General features: G+C 42.1%; 1 protein-coding gene across 4 annotated transcripts in view; it reads left to right on the forward strand.

The window, feature by feature from the left end:
- IPPK (inositol-pentakisphosphate 2-kinase) overlaps nt 1-15,028 on the forward strand; it is a 49,911-nt gene that overhangs the window by 19,181 nt on the left and 15,702 nt on the right. For 2 of the 4 annotated variants that reach the window (XM_085073020.1, XM_085073021.1), the window contains exon 3: nt 14,043-14,090. In XM_085073020.1, coding sequence (XP_084929146.1) covers nt 14,043-14,090 — 48 coding nt within the window. Of the gene's footprint in view, nt 1-1,554; nt 1,740-10,397; nt 10,602-14,042; nt 14,091-15,028 lie in introns of those variants that run through there. The other 2 variants (XM_085073019.1, XM_085073022.1) reach the window with 2 other exon arrangements.

Here is a 15,028-nt window from a genome sequence, read left to right on the forward strand (position 1 = left end):
GAGGGAAAGTGATTATCAGTCAGTATTTTGGCATATATTTTGTCTAACCCCCATTTTTTTAAGTTTAGTGAAATTGGATGCTAAGTGTTTAAGTTACACCACCACACACATTAAAAAAAAAAGATCAATGACTCATTGCAGATTTATGCAGGTTTTATTTTCAGCCTTTTAGGTGCATCTTCTTTCTCCATTAAAAAGGCACAGTGTGTTTTCCTTTGACTGCCTTTTGAAAAGCTGCAATAGAGAGTCAAGTTTGGGTACTATCCAAATTATACAAATGCTCATTATACAGAGGAAAACTTCTGAGTGTTAATTACCTCCTTTTGTGTCAGCCTGTCCCCTGTCATGAAGAGCCTTGTGAGGAAGCAGGAGAAAAAAGGGGGAATTTCAGAGAGCCCCAGGGATTGTTTTAAAATGGTCATTAAAATGGTAAGTTTCACTGTTTGCGGTCAAAACCCATAGTCACAAAAATTACTGGATTAAGGGTTCTAGAATTTGATCCTGTGTTTTGTGCAAGGGAGTTTGGACCTTTAGATTATTTTCTATTTACAGTAAATCATGTATGTGTATATTCATACTTGGGAGGGTCAATTGGTAGGGGTAAGGAAAACAGCTTAATGTTTGATTTTTAAAGAATGTTACATAGATGTTCATATTTCTGCTTGTAACATTGGATATTTGAATGACCTGGGGCATTGGAGCACAAGACTAATTAAACAGACACTTGACTGCAAGAGAAAACATCTGTAAAATTCAGACCAGTGTAGCTGGAAACTAGCTGAAAAGATATTGGCAGGGGCTGCCCAGGTGGATGGTGGAGTCCCTGGAAGTGTTTAAGGAAAGACTAGATGTGCACTCAGTGCTCTGGTCAGGTTTACAAGGTGGTGTCTGGTTGTAAGTTGGACTTGACGGTCTTGGAGGTCTTTTCTAGCCTAGTCAATTCTGTGAAATGCAACCCCACAGGAGTCAAACCCTCCCTTTTTTGGGTGTTGAACCATGCGTGGATCCTCTGCTGCAGCTGCGAGCTCATCTTGCACACAGCGAGTATGTTATACAGGCACCCCGTACCATAGAACAAGCTGGGTTGGAGGGACGCATCGCGATCAGAGTCCAACTCCAGAACACCCCAAAATCCCACCCTGTCCCTGAGACAGTTGTCCAAACTCCTTGAGCTCGGTCAGCCTCGGAGCTGTGACCATTCCCTGGGAAGCCTGTTCAGTGCCTGACCCCACTCTGGGTGGTTCCTGACACAGATGAGGTCTCTCCTCAGTCGCCTCATCTCCAAGCCGAACAAACCAAGTGCCCTCAGCTGCTCCTCCATAAGGCTGTCCCCTCTCGATCTTTCTCCATTATTATGGCCTCCTTTGGATGCTCCCTAACAGCTTAACCCCTATTTTACAGCGTGGTGCCCAAAGGTGCACAGAGGACTCGAGGCGAGCCCACAGCCGGCTGTGCCCGGGCGGCGCCGGAGCACTCTCGCTGCAGGGCGGCCCTGCCCGGCCCCGCCATGGCGGCGGCGGCGCTGCCCGGCTCCAAGATGGCGCCCGCGGCGGGCGGGACTTCCCGCGGCTGAGGGCTGCCGGCGCAGCCGCGATGGTGGCGGCGTGAGGCGGCGGGGCCGGCGGCTGCTCCTGCCCTCCGCGCGGCCCGGGCCGGGCATGGAAGTGGAGAAGATGGATGAGAATGAATGGAAGTACCACGGGGAAGGCAACCAGAGCCTCGTCGTCGCACACTGCCAGGTGCGGGGGAGCCCCAGCCCGGGCCCGCTGAGGGGGGTGGCCCGGCGGGAGCGGCCGCTCGGCCCCGCTGCCCGCCCTCGCTGCTTTCTCTCCCGGAGGAGTTTTCCATCGCGGGCAGATCGGGCCCGTCCCGTGGGGAAGATGAGCGGGCGTTTCCCCGGCTCCTCCGTCAGGCCGGTGCGGATGGAAGGGAGAGCAGCCGATGGCCGGGCAGTGCCGCCTGGAGATGGGAGCTGGGAGGAAAAGTGCTGGAAATTCACCTTTTCCATTATCGTTCCCGGGTGTGGGTGATGTGACAGGAGAAAGCGAGCCGGAGAAGGCGTTTTTCCCTTTGTCACCGGCTCTGGCTCTGTAAGGAGTTGGAGCACTCGCTGCAGTGCTGGGCCAGGCTCTCGGCTCTAATTTCGGCTTTTGGCTTTGCCACAAAGCTGCTGCGATGTGACCCCAGCGGGCACTTCATCCCCATCCTCCCATCTACCTGTTGGTCTTGTTTTTTGTTTGGTTTGTTTTTTTTCTTTGTCTATTTTTTTTGTGGGGGGAGGTATGGGGAGATGGAGGTGTGTTTTGTTAAAAAATTCCAGTAAAATAGATTCAGCACTTAAAGCAGCAATAATTAAACAAAGCTGAATCCAATCAAGCAGACTTTGTCAGTTTACACTGGCACTGTATTCGTGCCCCACTTACACATACATTATTTACTTAATATATTGGTATATGTGCCCCTTGAAGGATTTTATTCCTTTTCTAAATGGTGCCTGTGCCTGTTTTTGTGCTTTACAAATGTATTTGTATTTCAGTTTAAAAGCTAGTGTGGATTTGCCACAGAATGTTCTTGATGATTCATAGATCAAAACTCAGTAAAGCCAGAATAATGAAATGTAGGCTTTTTGTAGAAAAAGATCTATCATGAGAGTTGAATCTTGAGACCCGTTCTTAAAAATGATGTCTAAATGAATGACTGAAAGTACTGGATTCTTCTAGTGCCTGTTTTCTGCATTATAAGTATGAATTAGATGTAAAATATTAACAAATACCAAGTCTGAGAAAATGCTAGAAATCTTATGGTGCTCTCCAAACTTTAGGAGGGGCACTTCTGTAGCTCTGGCTTTTCCCCCTCTTTTTCTTTATATAAAATACTATTTAAAAGCTATTTTTGGTACAAGAAGAGTGTGTATGATTTTGTTTCCTGTCACATTTTAGCTTTGAAAAAAGCAGTTTAGAAACTACTCAGTCACTGGATGACGGGAATCAAGATAACTAATGGATTATTAGTGATGTAACTGTGATATATTTGAAGATGTGGAAAGTGAGGAAGTCAGCCAGTGATTCAGAATAGCTGCTGAGTGTGCCAGTTCTCTTTTTAACAAGATGCTAAAACTTTTAAGACAGAGTGAAAGCGAAATAGATACAATTTTTCCTTTATAGACCACTTTGAAACAGTAAAGCTTACATTTTGGATCTTTGTGTCTACTGATGACAAAGTCTGGTAAACTTGAAGCCTATAAAATACTGTTTAGATGCTAATTGTAACTTTGTGCCTCTTACGAACAGGACATACTTGCACGATTAATCATCGTTCTCGTGATCCGGTGTTAAGTTATTCTCAGGTTTGTGTGAGCAGATCAGCAGCACAGCTAAGACATTTTGACTATCCTTGTATCATTCTCTAGCTTCCCAGTTCATGTTTTTTGTGTATCAATGCCAGAGGAAGGGATAGGGATTTGGTGATGGCTGGAGAGATACAAATGGATGCTCAGATACAAGTGAGAGGCCAGATTGGAACAGTGTATGTGCTTGTTGTTTCCATGTTCTCCCTTTTGATGCATAGTGGTGCTTTGGAATATGGAGAAGAAGTTTAAGAAGTTTAAATACAAAATTACAACAAAAAAATGAATCCCTGTCCTTCTGGAGAAGAGGGCACGAGAGCTGCTTTGCCATTCACGAAGTGAGGTCCAGGATGTTGTGTTTGAAGTCCTGCTCTCTGCACCTCTCCCTGGAGCGCTGATAACAGCCCTGTGCAAGGTCATGTCTCCAGCACACAGGGTGTGTGGGCTCGGGTGGGCAGGCAGCCTGGATGGACACTCCTGTTCCTGGTTGTGGCTAGGTTGGGGATGGACAGTAAGAGGAACTCATGTCATGAGTTCAGGGTGCTCTCCTGTGTTTAGAGCTCTGCTTATTTCCTGGGGTTGCTCCATTCCCGGTATGTTGCCCTTTAAGACATGAATGTAACGCATTGTTAATCCAGTACAGTACCAAATTAAAAAGTTGGTCATGGAAAAGTCACATGCCCAACAAAACAGCTCTGCTGGCAGTGAGCTGATAAGCCCTGGACGCAGGCGACACGCAACTGCTTTTCCAGTGCGTCCAGACAAAGGTTTGTCTGGCAGTGGGATGCTGGCATCCTATGGAACGTGCTCTGTTGTTTCCATGAAAGTGCTGTCAGTGCTCACTGTGCTCTTTCCTCGTGGTAGTTATTAATCCTGCAGAACATAACAGTGATGGCAGTCTCCCTGTGTGCTGAAATCACTGCAAGTGCATCTCTGTTCCTTATCCCTCCATTGAAGGATAAGGATCCTGAGGCATGGCATGGGCTAAGTCTCTTCTTACAGTGATAGGTTTACAGAGTCACTTTAATTAGTTTGGCAGCAGTTAGACAGTGATCCGGTGAATAAAGATGGAATGTCTGCCGAGCATTTCCAGTTCCCATTGTTATCACTGGAGCTGAGTGCTTGCTTACTTGATGAACACTCAAACTTCTGTTTTCATAGATTTTTAAAGTTTCAGTTCTGGTGAGTCTAAAGTTCCAGAAGATGTACAGAACCGTGGTAGAAATTTCTCTGGTGATCAAGGTTTTCCTTTTGGTTTTTATTGCAGCTGTGAATGAATTAATCCAAATTGAAACTGAATTGTGGTCAAAAGGCCTTTGTGTAGTCTTGCAGTCTGCTGAAGTGCTAGAATGAACAGACAACTTTCCTACCTCATGATTTTAGTGTGAAATACAACTGGTAACTCTTAAGAGGTGTTGGTGAGACGTTCATGCTGCAGGACAGATGCTGATACAGCTCCACAAACCCCCAACCAAACACCATCAGAGCCAACCAGGTGGTTTAGAAAGGAGGGTTTTTTTCCCCCGAATTTTTAGTGGAGAGTCGCTTCTTCTGCTTCAACTTTGCCTTCAGATTTAAAGAGAGCTAAGAGGTGCTTTCCCTCCTCCTCTCTACTCATGAGCAGTAGGGAGGGTTCAGAGGAGCTGCTGCAGAACAGTTATCTCCTGGTAAGCTGTTGTGTCTTTCTGCAGTGCAGATCCTTAGCTTTTCAGAAGCAAGCTGGATATCCTCCTTTGGAGCTCTGCACTTTAATCAGTTGTTTGCTCTTATGGGCACACTTAGCATTTCATTTCAAAAGGCTTCAGTAGATGTTTGTAGAATGTAGTGTAAGAAACTTTAGGAATAATAACTTGGATTTCCTTTTGCTGTTGAAACATGTGCTTGCAGTCTGCAGTCGCTGCTTTATGAGATGAACTATGTACATTCCTCCTGGCCTCTGTTTTAAAGCTTGTGTGTTGGGACATTGTGGTAACCAAAAACCTAATTTTAAAATACATTTGAACATTAAATTTGTGTTTCAGGGTGACTGTAGAAAGGTGGAAAATAGGAGGGCTTTTTCCCCCAGCTTGTATTTTATTCAGTGAGATGGTCTAGAACAACCTTGGCATGTGTTTGCAAAAGGTTGTGGTTTATGTCTTTAGATGCTTGGATTGTAGTGATCGTCTACTTCATATCTTGGAATATTTGCAGCTCCAGCAGATATCCTTGGGTTTTGATACAAGACTTAATTAGTAAATACAAAAACCATCCCCAGAGCATATGTGAGCTTACAAATAGGACAAGGGGAAGGAGGGGAGGTGGAGAAGGTTAGTGAGGTATAGCTGAGGAGACTGGATGAGGGAGTCAAGCCAGGTAATCAAGCTTGCAGAAGAATCTCAAAGTTGGTGCCTGTAGTAAACAAATTATATCTGTCTCTTCTGTGTGATAGACCAGTGCTGCTTTTGCAGGCATCCTTCCCTGGCTGCACAGGGGACTGTAGTGAGCAGAGGTGCTGGGAGAGAGGGATACCTTGTGTTTTAGCAGCAGTCTCTGATCTCACTGCATCTGTAGCTGCTTCTGCTGGCATCTGCATTATGATGGCTGCAAAGCATGTGCAGAAAGTCACTTTCTGCTTATGGGTGAGAGGGATTTGGTTTGGGATTCTGAAATGAAGTAACTACTTTATGAGATGGGGCTTTGTGTCAAATCAGGGTAGATAATTTTTCCTCATAGCGCCTTTGCATTATGAAATAGTTTTCCTGTGGCTGGTTGATTGTTTTGTTTGTAAGAATAATGATAAACTCAGTTTTGTTGCAATAAACTTACTTGAAGAGAGGACAGGGTTGCGTATTTAGACAGAAGGGTGTTGCTGAAAGAGTGGAAAGCTTATGTCTGGAATGACTTAGTTAGCTGCAGCTTTCCTCTGGTCTTGTTTGGCAAAAAGGGATGATGCTGATTATTAATTGCTGCCTTGTTGAGAGAATCTTCTCAAGGTGCTTTTTCTGATGATGTCATTTTGCACAAGTCCAAAAACTTGTGTGTCCTGTTTCTTCTTCTGTTGTTTTTCTGTGTGGAGTTGCCGGAATCTGTTTTGTGCTATTAAAATTTGTGTAAGTACTGACACCCCCCAAACTTCCAAGTCATTCCTGAAAAATTCCAGATCCCTGACTATAAAGCAAATTTTTTTCAGTCGTGTTCTGTTTTCTGTTCTGTTGTGTTCTGATTGTTTTTTTTTTCCCCATTAATGTTTATGAATGTCCTGATTTCATGGAAATACAGAACAGGCTCCTGATTCCTGTATTAAATAATCTTCAGTTAGGGAAATTCTGCTGTTCTTGTGGTTATAAATATGACAGTTTATTAATAATGACCTTCTCTGAATATTGCTCTGATTAAGTTCATAGGGTATTTCTTTGACCTGGCTTCTCCAGCATTGTTTTTTTGGGTGTGTGCATATCTCAGCAGTGTCTAAACATTGTTTAGGTAAAGCCCTACACCTGCACACCTGTTGCTTACTTAGACAAAAGGACAGGAAGACAGCTTGATGACTAAAGGTAAGAGTCCTTCTTTCTTAGTTGCAATTGCTTTTCATTTTTTAAAAAAATTTATTTACTTATTGTAAACAAGTAGAGGAGCTTCTGCCCAAATTGACTGAAGCAGCTATGAAAACTAGTTGAAAAAGCCAAGTATGTGATCAGGGTGTGTCATCAGTGAAAAAGAAAGGAAGAGATGCCTGTCTTGCTGTAAACAACAATGGAGTTTTTAGGAACAGAGGGCAATCACCAGTTTGAGTTGGAATTTGGGACTCTTTGTGACACCTGTATTAAACTGTATGATTCCTTATATTGACCTTGGCTAATTGATACTTAGGTACACATCTATGGTCAGTGGATGAAAAATTTGGTTCTTTGGCTAAACAGGTACACTGTGACTGTTGATGCCATAACTAACTGGACTAACTCTACTTGAGTACAATCTACAAAGCTTTTACTATAAACAAAGAATTAAAAGTTTGAAGTACTTCCAGTTCTGTGAATTAGCTGTGAAGCTTTTTATTGACACACGCTTCTTCCAAGTTATTAGATTGAGTCAACATCAAGGAGTTTTAATTCTGTATTGGGATTTCCATCCATATTGTATCAGTGGAGTTTAATTTGTTCTTGTCTTTACCAAGTTTCTGCACTGAAAGGGTGCTCTGAATGCAGAGCCTTGGTTAAAAATGATCCTGGTTTTTTCTGTTTGAGTGCAGTGCTAGCTCAAAGTTGAATGAGTTCTTTTTGCAGTTAAGATCATGTTGTTATCTTGAAAACATTTTTCGTGTCTGTTGTAAGTGCTTGTAATGCAGTGATGGAGTTTCTGTGCCTTTTCTGTGCTGCTTCTGTATCTGCCCTCAGTCAACGGCAGCCGTGGGTTGTTGCTTTGGATAAAGCAGCCTGGCTGACCCAAAGCTGTGTAGGAGTGCTCAGTCTAAGAGCCTATTTTATTCACTCCTTTGGTTCTTTCCTCCCTTCCAGCTTTTCAGTTGCTGTTCCTTTTGCCTCAGTGTATTTGTCTGTGACATGGAATAAAGTGTCAAGGAGGTGCTCTGACCTCATTGGACTGTTGTCCCTGACCTGCTTTTGCTCCGGAAGGAACAGTCACTGGATTCCAAGGGGGCACAAGGCTTGCTTAGGTGCCTTCTAGCTGAGTTGTTCTGGATGCTGAGAATTATTCACTTGTTCTAACTCTCCATTTCATTATTTAACTTCTCTTCTAATCCCTCTTGCTCTTTTGGCTCTTTATTTCCTTCCCTCATTAATGATTTCCTGGAACGCCTGGTTTCCCTCACATAACATCAGATGACTCGGCAGCTTAATGCTGGGAAGTGTGTGTTGCTGATAGAGGGGGCTTTAGGGCAGCTTAAAGGAAGGAAGCCTAGGATGTGTTTTTATGTTCTGATTGGTACAACTCACCTCTTTGACAGATGGATGAGGTATTTGATACGCTGTTAAATGTTAAGGACCATTTTTTCCTTGTTTCACAGCAAGGATGTCAGGGCCATGTGCTGTGCTACCCAGACAGTGCTAATGCACACTGAGGGCCAGGCATCAATGGGTTTATTCATCCTGTTCTCTCTCTGGTGTGTGTTTCCACCTGGTACCAGTGGGTGTATCACTTGATATCGTTTCAGGTACTCTGATTAGCTGGTTTGGCTGAAGGGCAGACATTTCCTTCTCACTGAGCACAATCATTAAATTCTCTCAGAATTGGTACCATCTGTGTATTGCAAGGTTATAGAAGCTTAGCTATAAAGTGAAAACTGAGGTAGTGCTTAACTCTCATGGGAATTGAGATTATAACCAAGCAGAAAAAAAAATGGAATGAGCACCTGAAGTCTGATGCAAGCCATGAGCTTTGTGCTAAAGAAAACAAGTGTCATGAGGGGTTTGCTTTCAAATAATGGTTTGCCATATTGAATGGTGTCAAGCCAGATGCCATGCCAGAAATCCTTTATTCATGTTAAGAAATAAAACCATTGTTCTTCAAGGACTCCTATGCTAAATAAAAGAGTATTGTTCCAATTTCTGAATGCTTCTTTGCATTATGTGTGAGCAATTGCTAAACTTCCTCCATACTGGCAGGAAATGTAGCTTTCCTCACTTTGTTTTGTGTGATCTTATCCACCTTATACAGAGCAAAACTGGGCTGGAAAACAATTGTATATGATATTACCAGGTATATTTCATTTAAAAGCTGCAAAATTTTCTAGCACTTAGTTTGTTGATAACATTTCTTTGTCCATTTTTCTCCTTCCCAGAAATTGCATTTGAGGGATGTTCAAATCCCTCAAACTGGAATTGGAATTGAAGGGGTTGTGGGATGCCGATTTGGAATAAAAAAAGTCAGATTATTTTTTTTAGTTGATATACTGCATGCAACTTCCAGTGTGCTACTGCAGGAATAGCTTAATATCAGCTAAACAGTTCCATAGTTCATGTAGATTACCATTGGAACTGTCATTAATCAGTATTTGCATATCACTGAGTTAAGTTTGTCTTCCTCCCTTGGACTGAAAATCAGATAGAATGTCCTTTCTGTAGGTGTCGTTGCTGTACGTTGCTGTAAACCCAAGATGATTAGGTAGCACTGAATGTCCACAGTGGTAGAAGGCCTGGCATCCTTAGAGCTGTGTTTGGTGAGTTCTTGGTAGCTCCTCAGGGTCAGCAAAACAGTGAATTAAATAACCAGTTTTTACTTTGTAAAGAAATTTGAGAGCCTTTACAAACACTATTTTCTCTAGAAATGTTTGACTTTGTACCTTCATCTCCTTTGGCAGTGGTTGTTGTTGGTGTGTGTAATTAGTTGCAAGCAACAGTAGAGTAAGAATTGCAGAGAGAGATTTGTTACCAGTCTTTGAGGGTGCTTCCCCTTATGTTTATGGTTGGAAACTTGCAACTTTTGTATGGACAACTTTAAAAGAAAGTTGTGGGTTTGTTTTTTGTTTCTGTATTGTTTGCCTTTTTAAACAACAGGTAGGTAACTTTGTGATGTAAAACTGCAGATAGTGCTCACAGAAATACTGGTGAGTTTTTAGATGCTGGAATTTAAAAATTCCAGCAATGAGGTTGTGTGGAGTGAGGGAGATGATGAGTGTGGGAAGAGGGGTGGAGTTCCTGTTGCAACTTAAAAAGTTGCTTCTGAAAGTATTTTGTTTTCTGCCAGTAGATCTTGCATATTGGGAATCAACACGATGAGAATCTTTTCCAGTGTGGAAGGAGATGTCAGAGTAGTGCTTTGCCTCCAGACAAAAGCAGTTAATGTGTGCTGCTTAGAATAATAATAGAGTAATAACAAATGACGTGAACCTGCTTATTTGGAAAAGGAGAAGCTGATGTTTCCCAGGCTTTGTGTTTGGACAGGCTAATTCTTTGTATTTTTGTAAAGAAGCTTATTTTAAACCCACGTGAGAAGAGGTGGTAAAAACAGAGGGAATACACACATCTTTTTGTAATTCTAAGCAATTTTACCAGCAGTTGAGCTAATTTTTACATAAACTTTGCTATTTCTTTCAGTGCCACCAACTCTTATACAGATTTTTGTTACTGATGTAACAAGGGACCTGAAAAACCCCTCAGTGATGCAAACGAGGTTGTTCCCTGAAGGGGAATATCAAGATTATAGATTTGCCCCAGTTGTGTTTAACTTCTAAAAACTCTCCAGTTCAAGAAGCCTGCATTTTGAGAGTGAGGTCATATAATAAGGTCAATATCAAACACCAAGCTTCAAAGAAACAAATGTAAGCTTTTATCCTGGTTTCATAATGCTACTGCCTAATCCAAAGTACCTGGATTGATGCCAGTCATATTTTGGCCGAGCTACCAAGGATTACTTTGTTTTTTGGATTTTATTGAGTAAGATTAATACAATAGCTGTAGTAACTGCTTCGGAGAATAAAAATTCTTGCAGGTAAGCTTTTGGGGACTAAACCCACGACACTGTTTTTTCCCAGGACACATGAGCACAAGAGCTGTGTGTGTTCATATCCCTCTGGTTCTGTGATGCCACCGACTTCTTTGAGTATTTTCACAGCTCCTCCCACAGCTTCTTGTCTCCTCATTGGCAATCTTTAACTTCGTTCTGCTCTAACCCAAACAATTGTTTAGGGTGCTAATGAAGTCTTGGTGGGGCTGTGAACTTCAGGCTGCAGACTCCAAAGCTGTGGCTTGGGATAGAGCTCCTCTGGAACACTTCTGGTTACATCATCTCCGGCCCAGTGCCTGTGGACGTGTTTTCAGAGATGCAAGTTTTGCTATCCTTGTTGCTAGTGTTTGTTTTCAGTTTTCCATAACAATTGGAAATGGTCGTTGTTGTAGCCCCTGTATGGTCCTGGAGCCACTAAGAACATTATTATCTGCTGTAAAGCTGCTGTGCTGTCATGTGAGAGTTGTCCTTAAATTCCTTATTTGAGAGTAAGAGCAGTAATGTTTGATGTTCTGATGGGTTGGTTATTTTTAGTCTTTTGTCACTAACTAGAGACTGAACATATGCAGGATTAAAAAAATTGTAGAGAATTCTTCCTTTGAATTCATTATTTTTCTAACTTATCTTACTTCAAAAGATGTGAAGTCTTTTAATGTTTCATGTGTTACATTTGGCTAAATCCATGCATTGTTTCTTTTTTTTTTTCCCTTGCAGCCTGCTTTTTTAATCTTTTTATCTCTCTGGGAACGTTACCCAGCTAACTAAATACTCTGGTGGTGATAGTGCCTTGATGGAAGTGGTGTTAGGCAGCTCTGTAAGCCCTTCCACTGACTGTGGAGAATGAAATTCAGGGAACATTAGGTGCTATTTGATCTGATTCTCAAAGTGCTAAGGAGTAGTGACAACCTCTTCAGGGATCCGTTCTCTTTGGCATTTGGGCCATTCTTGTGTGAACAGATAAGCATGGCACATCTTTGGTGTTCAATCTGTAAATATAAAAACTTGAAGGCGTTTTAAGATAACTGACAAACCCCCTCATGGCAACAACCACCTACAATAGTTCCAAGTAAAGAACCAGTCAAGTGAATCAGAAATGCAATAACATGAAAAATGTGGGCCAATATTTTTGGTGGTGATACTTCTGAAGCAGTTGGCATCTGTGACATCTGATGGGTTAACCTTGGTGCTGTGGAACTGGGTATGGAAATGCACAAAGGGATGGATCTAGCTGAGAACTTGCTCCCAAAAAGGAAAGAAGGTTTTGGTGGTTTTTTTAGGTTTGTTTTTGATTTTTGGGGTGTGGGGTTTTTTTGTGTGTTGTGGGTTTGTTTTTTTTTCTTGTGTGTGTGTGTGGGGTTTTGTTTGTTTGTTTTTGTGTGGGTTTTTTTGGGTGGATTTTTTTTTTAATAATTTCCTCTAATCATCTAATAGTCTTAACTAAAGTGTAGTGTGGGCTGGCTGGTTTAAGTGCATCTGTGAAATTTTGTTTGAACAGTGCTGTGTTTCCTTTTGACATCTTTAGACAAGCAACATGTTCTTTGTTTGTCATTATAATTTTGGTCATTTTGCCAGATCAGAAATGATTTGGTGATGAACAAATACTGTCCTGAGTCCTGTGAGAGCAATCAGGTTTTCCAGAGAAGTGGTCAGAATCTTGGTTGGGAACTGATTAAAAGATAAATGTATCTTGAAAGACTACAGAATCATGTTTCGGAATGGATTAGAAGTGATAATCAGACCATTCCATCACTGATCCACTTGCTTATGAATAATTAAAGCAGGAGATCCAAATGGTTGAAACACTCTAAGAATAACAGACTGCACACACAACTACCTCAGGTCTGGGCTCTGTTATCCATGTGTGGGGCATAATGGGAGAGAGAGAGAGGAAGTGGCACCAGGAACCTTGTCAAGTCCAGGTGATTGTAATTACCACTCTGGTAGCATCTAGTTTGCTGCTGGGACACTCATCTTGCAGGACAAGCCAAATCAACAGCAAAGTGTCCTTTTATGTGAGAGTGTTTTCCAGATGTGGGTGAACGATGAGATTTATGATGGTTGAGAGACTTTTCAGATCTGGGAGGGGCTGTGTCTGGGTTTCAGTGGCAATGTCTGAACCTGGACCTAGTTTTGTTAGTGTTTTGGATGTCGCATTGTCATCAGTTTCACTTGTTTCCTGCTCTTTCTCTCCATGTTAGTAATTAAAGATATCTGCAGATCTCTCCCTCAGTCTGTCCAGAGACAGCTTTCAGTGTTGAAATACGGAATAGGTCTGGTGCTGTCATGCTATGGGAGGTTTTTTAATGGCAGGTAATTTGGTAGGAAAGAAGCTTGGATTTCATAAACCGGAACTGCAACTGGGATGTTTTGTCTGCATTGTCTTAGTCAGAGAATCTCAGTGTACTTCTGTGGCAGTGCTTTAAATGGAATGTAATCCTTTTTGGTGTGCCTTGGAAAGGTCCAAATGGAGACAGAGTGGCTAAGAGATAACTCTGGAAAATAACTGTTTGTCTCTACATTCTGTGGGGCCCAGTTGTTTCACACCAGAACAGGCTGAACTAATCAGTGGGAGTAAATATCTGGAGGATCAGATATTTAGGCTGACCAGCCTGAGGCAGGGCTGTGTGTTGCCTTTTAAGGCTGCAGGTTCCTTAACACCATGTCAGACTTTGATTTTAATATGTAAAGTCTCAAGCTTCTGAATTGTTACAAAATCGATAAAAAACTGTAAAAATTACAAAAATTAATGAGTTTTTCTATGGTTTTAAGGTAAAATATTTGGAAACCTATATTTGTTCTTGTGTTGTGTATTTACTCTGTGGAAGTTCATAAGTAGCAGGGTTTAGTTTAGTGTTAAAACACAGCTGTGAAGCTGCTGCTGGTCTCCTTAATAGTGTCTCCTTAATAATTTTTAATGCTGTGCTGATACTGTAAGTGGAGTGGGCCTTGTGTCTCTTTTCCCCTTTGGGAGCTTTTTGTTCACAAGTGCCAGGGTCCAGATTTCAGAGCAGTGCTCTGGTGCATTTGGTGACTGGAAGTGCAGTGTGGCTGCCTCGTTAAACTGATGGCAAAGCTGGCAGCAGACATTGCTGTGTTTGATTTCAGCTGGTGTATTTGATTTCAAGTTGAGTGAAATAACCATCTAAAATGTGCTTTTTTTTTGTTTTTTTCTTCTTCTCAGAGAGGTAGATTGGGGAATCAGACAATTGTGCTCATAAATGCTAATGAAACTCTATTCTTTCCTATCTTCCTCCAGCGTTGTGTGGTGCTGCGGTTCCTGAAGTTCCCCCCCAACCAGAATAAGGTAAGATTTAAACATGTCCTGTTGCTGAAAGCCTTTGGGTAAACTAATAGCCAGTGTGAGAAGAAACAAGAAACCTGTGAAAGAGCTGTGACTGGCAGGAGTAAGAATAAGGGGATGTTTTGAAATGTGCCTGTGTTTCAGGGGGTTTGGTAACAGGAGGAAATTTGAGGTTAGTCTTATGTAACTAAGATGATGTGAGTGCTGATACCAAGAGCTCTGTGTGGGGCAGGGAGTGAGACTGCCTTGTGTTAGAGGGTAGAGCTTTCTGTAAGGGCAGCTGTGGCACAGAGACAGCACTGGTGTTCCAGAGCCATGGATGGGAGTGCAGAGATGCTGAGGAAGAAAGGAGTTTTACTGACTGTAGCCAGGTGGGACAGAACAGGAGCAGCACAGGACGTGGGGTCATGGTAAAGGTCTGCTGTTGACCACCTGTTCAGTAGCTAAAAAGCCATGGAATTTGAACAAAGACAGGAAATATTCACAGAATCCCCTCTGTCAATGGGTGATTTTAGTGTCCTGTTTGTAACAAAAAGAACATGGCAGGTCACAATCTCCCAGTTTCTTCGATGGTACAATAAGGTTTTTCTACTAAAGAAGGAGCTGAAGTGAATTGGTTTAAATTTCTTATAACAGGGATAAAAAATGATCAAAAACCAAAGGTGGAGCATAAACACAGTGTTCCAAGGGGAAAAAAAATAAAAGAGAGCACAAGGTTTAAATTCTTTCATTTCTTTGACCTTGACAGGAGTCTTTAGAGTGTGTTACCTGAGAGATACAGAGAATGGTTTGAGTTACAGCAGCTCCTGAACCACGGCTTTGTGAGGTTCAGTGGCACAGTGACATGTTCTGATGAGGGAAATACAAAAAGCATTGTGGTTCTACTGAGAACTGGTGTGTGTGCTTAATTTTAGGAAAAAAGAAACAAGGATGAGTAAACA

The sequence above is a fragment of the Lichenostomus cassidix genome, chromosome 12 (genome assembly GCF_008360975.1).
Source record: "Lichenostomus cassidix isolate B80296 chromosome 12, HeHo_3.0, whole genome shotgun sequence".
NCBI lineage: Eukaryota > Metazoa > Chordata > Aves > Passeriformes > Meliphagidae > Lichenostomus > Lichenostomus cassidix.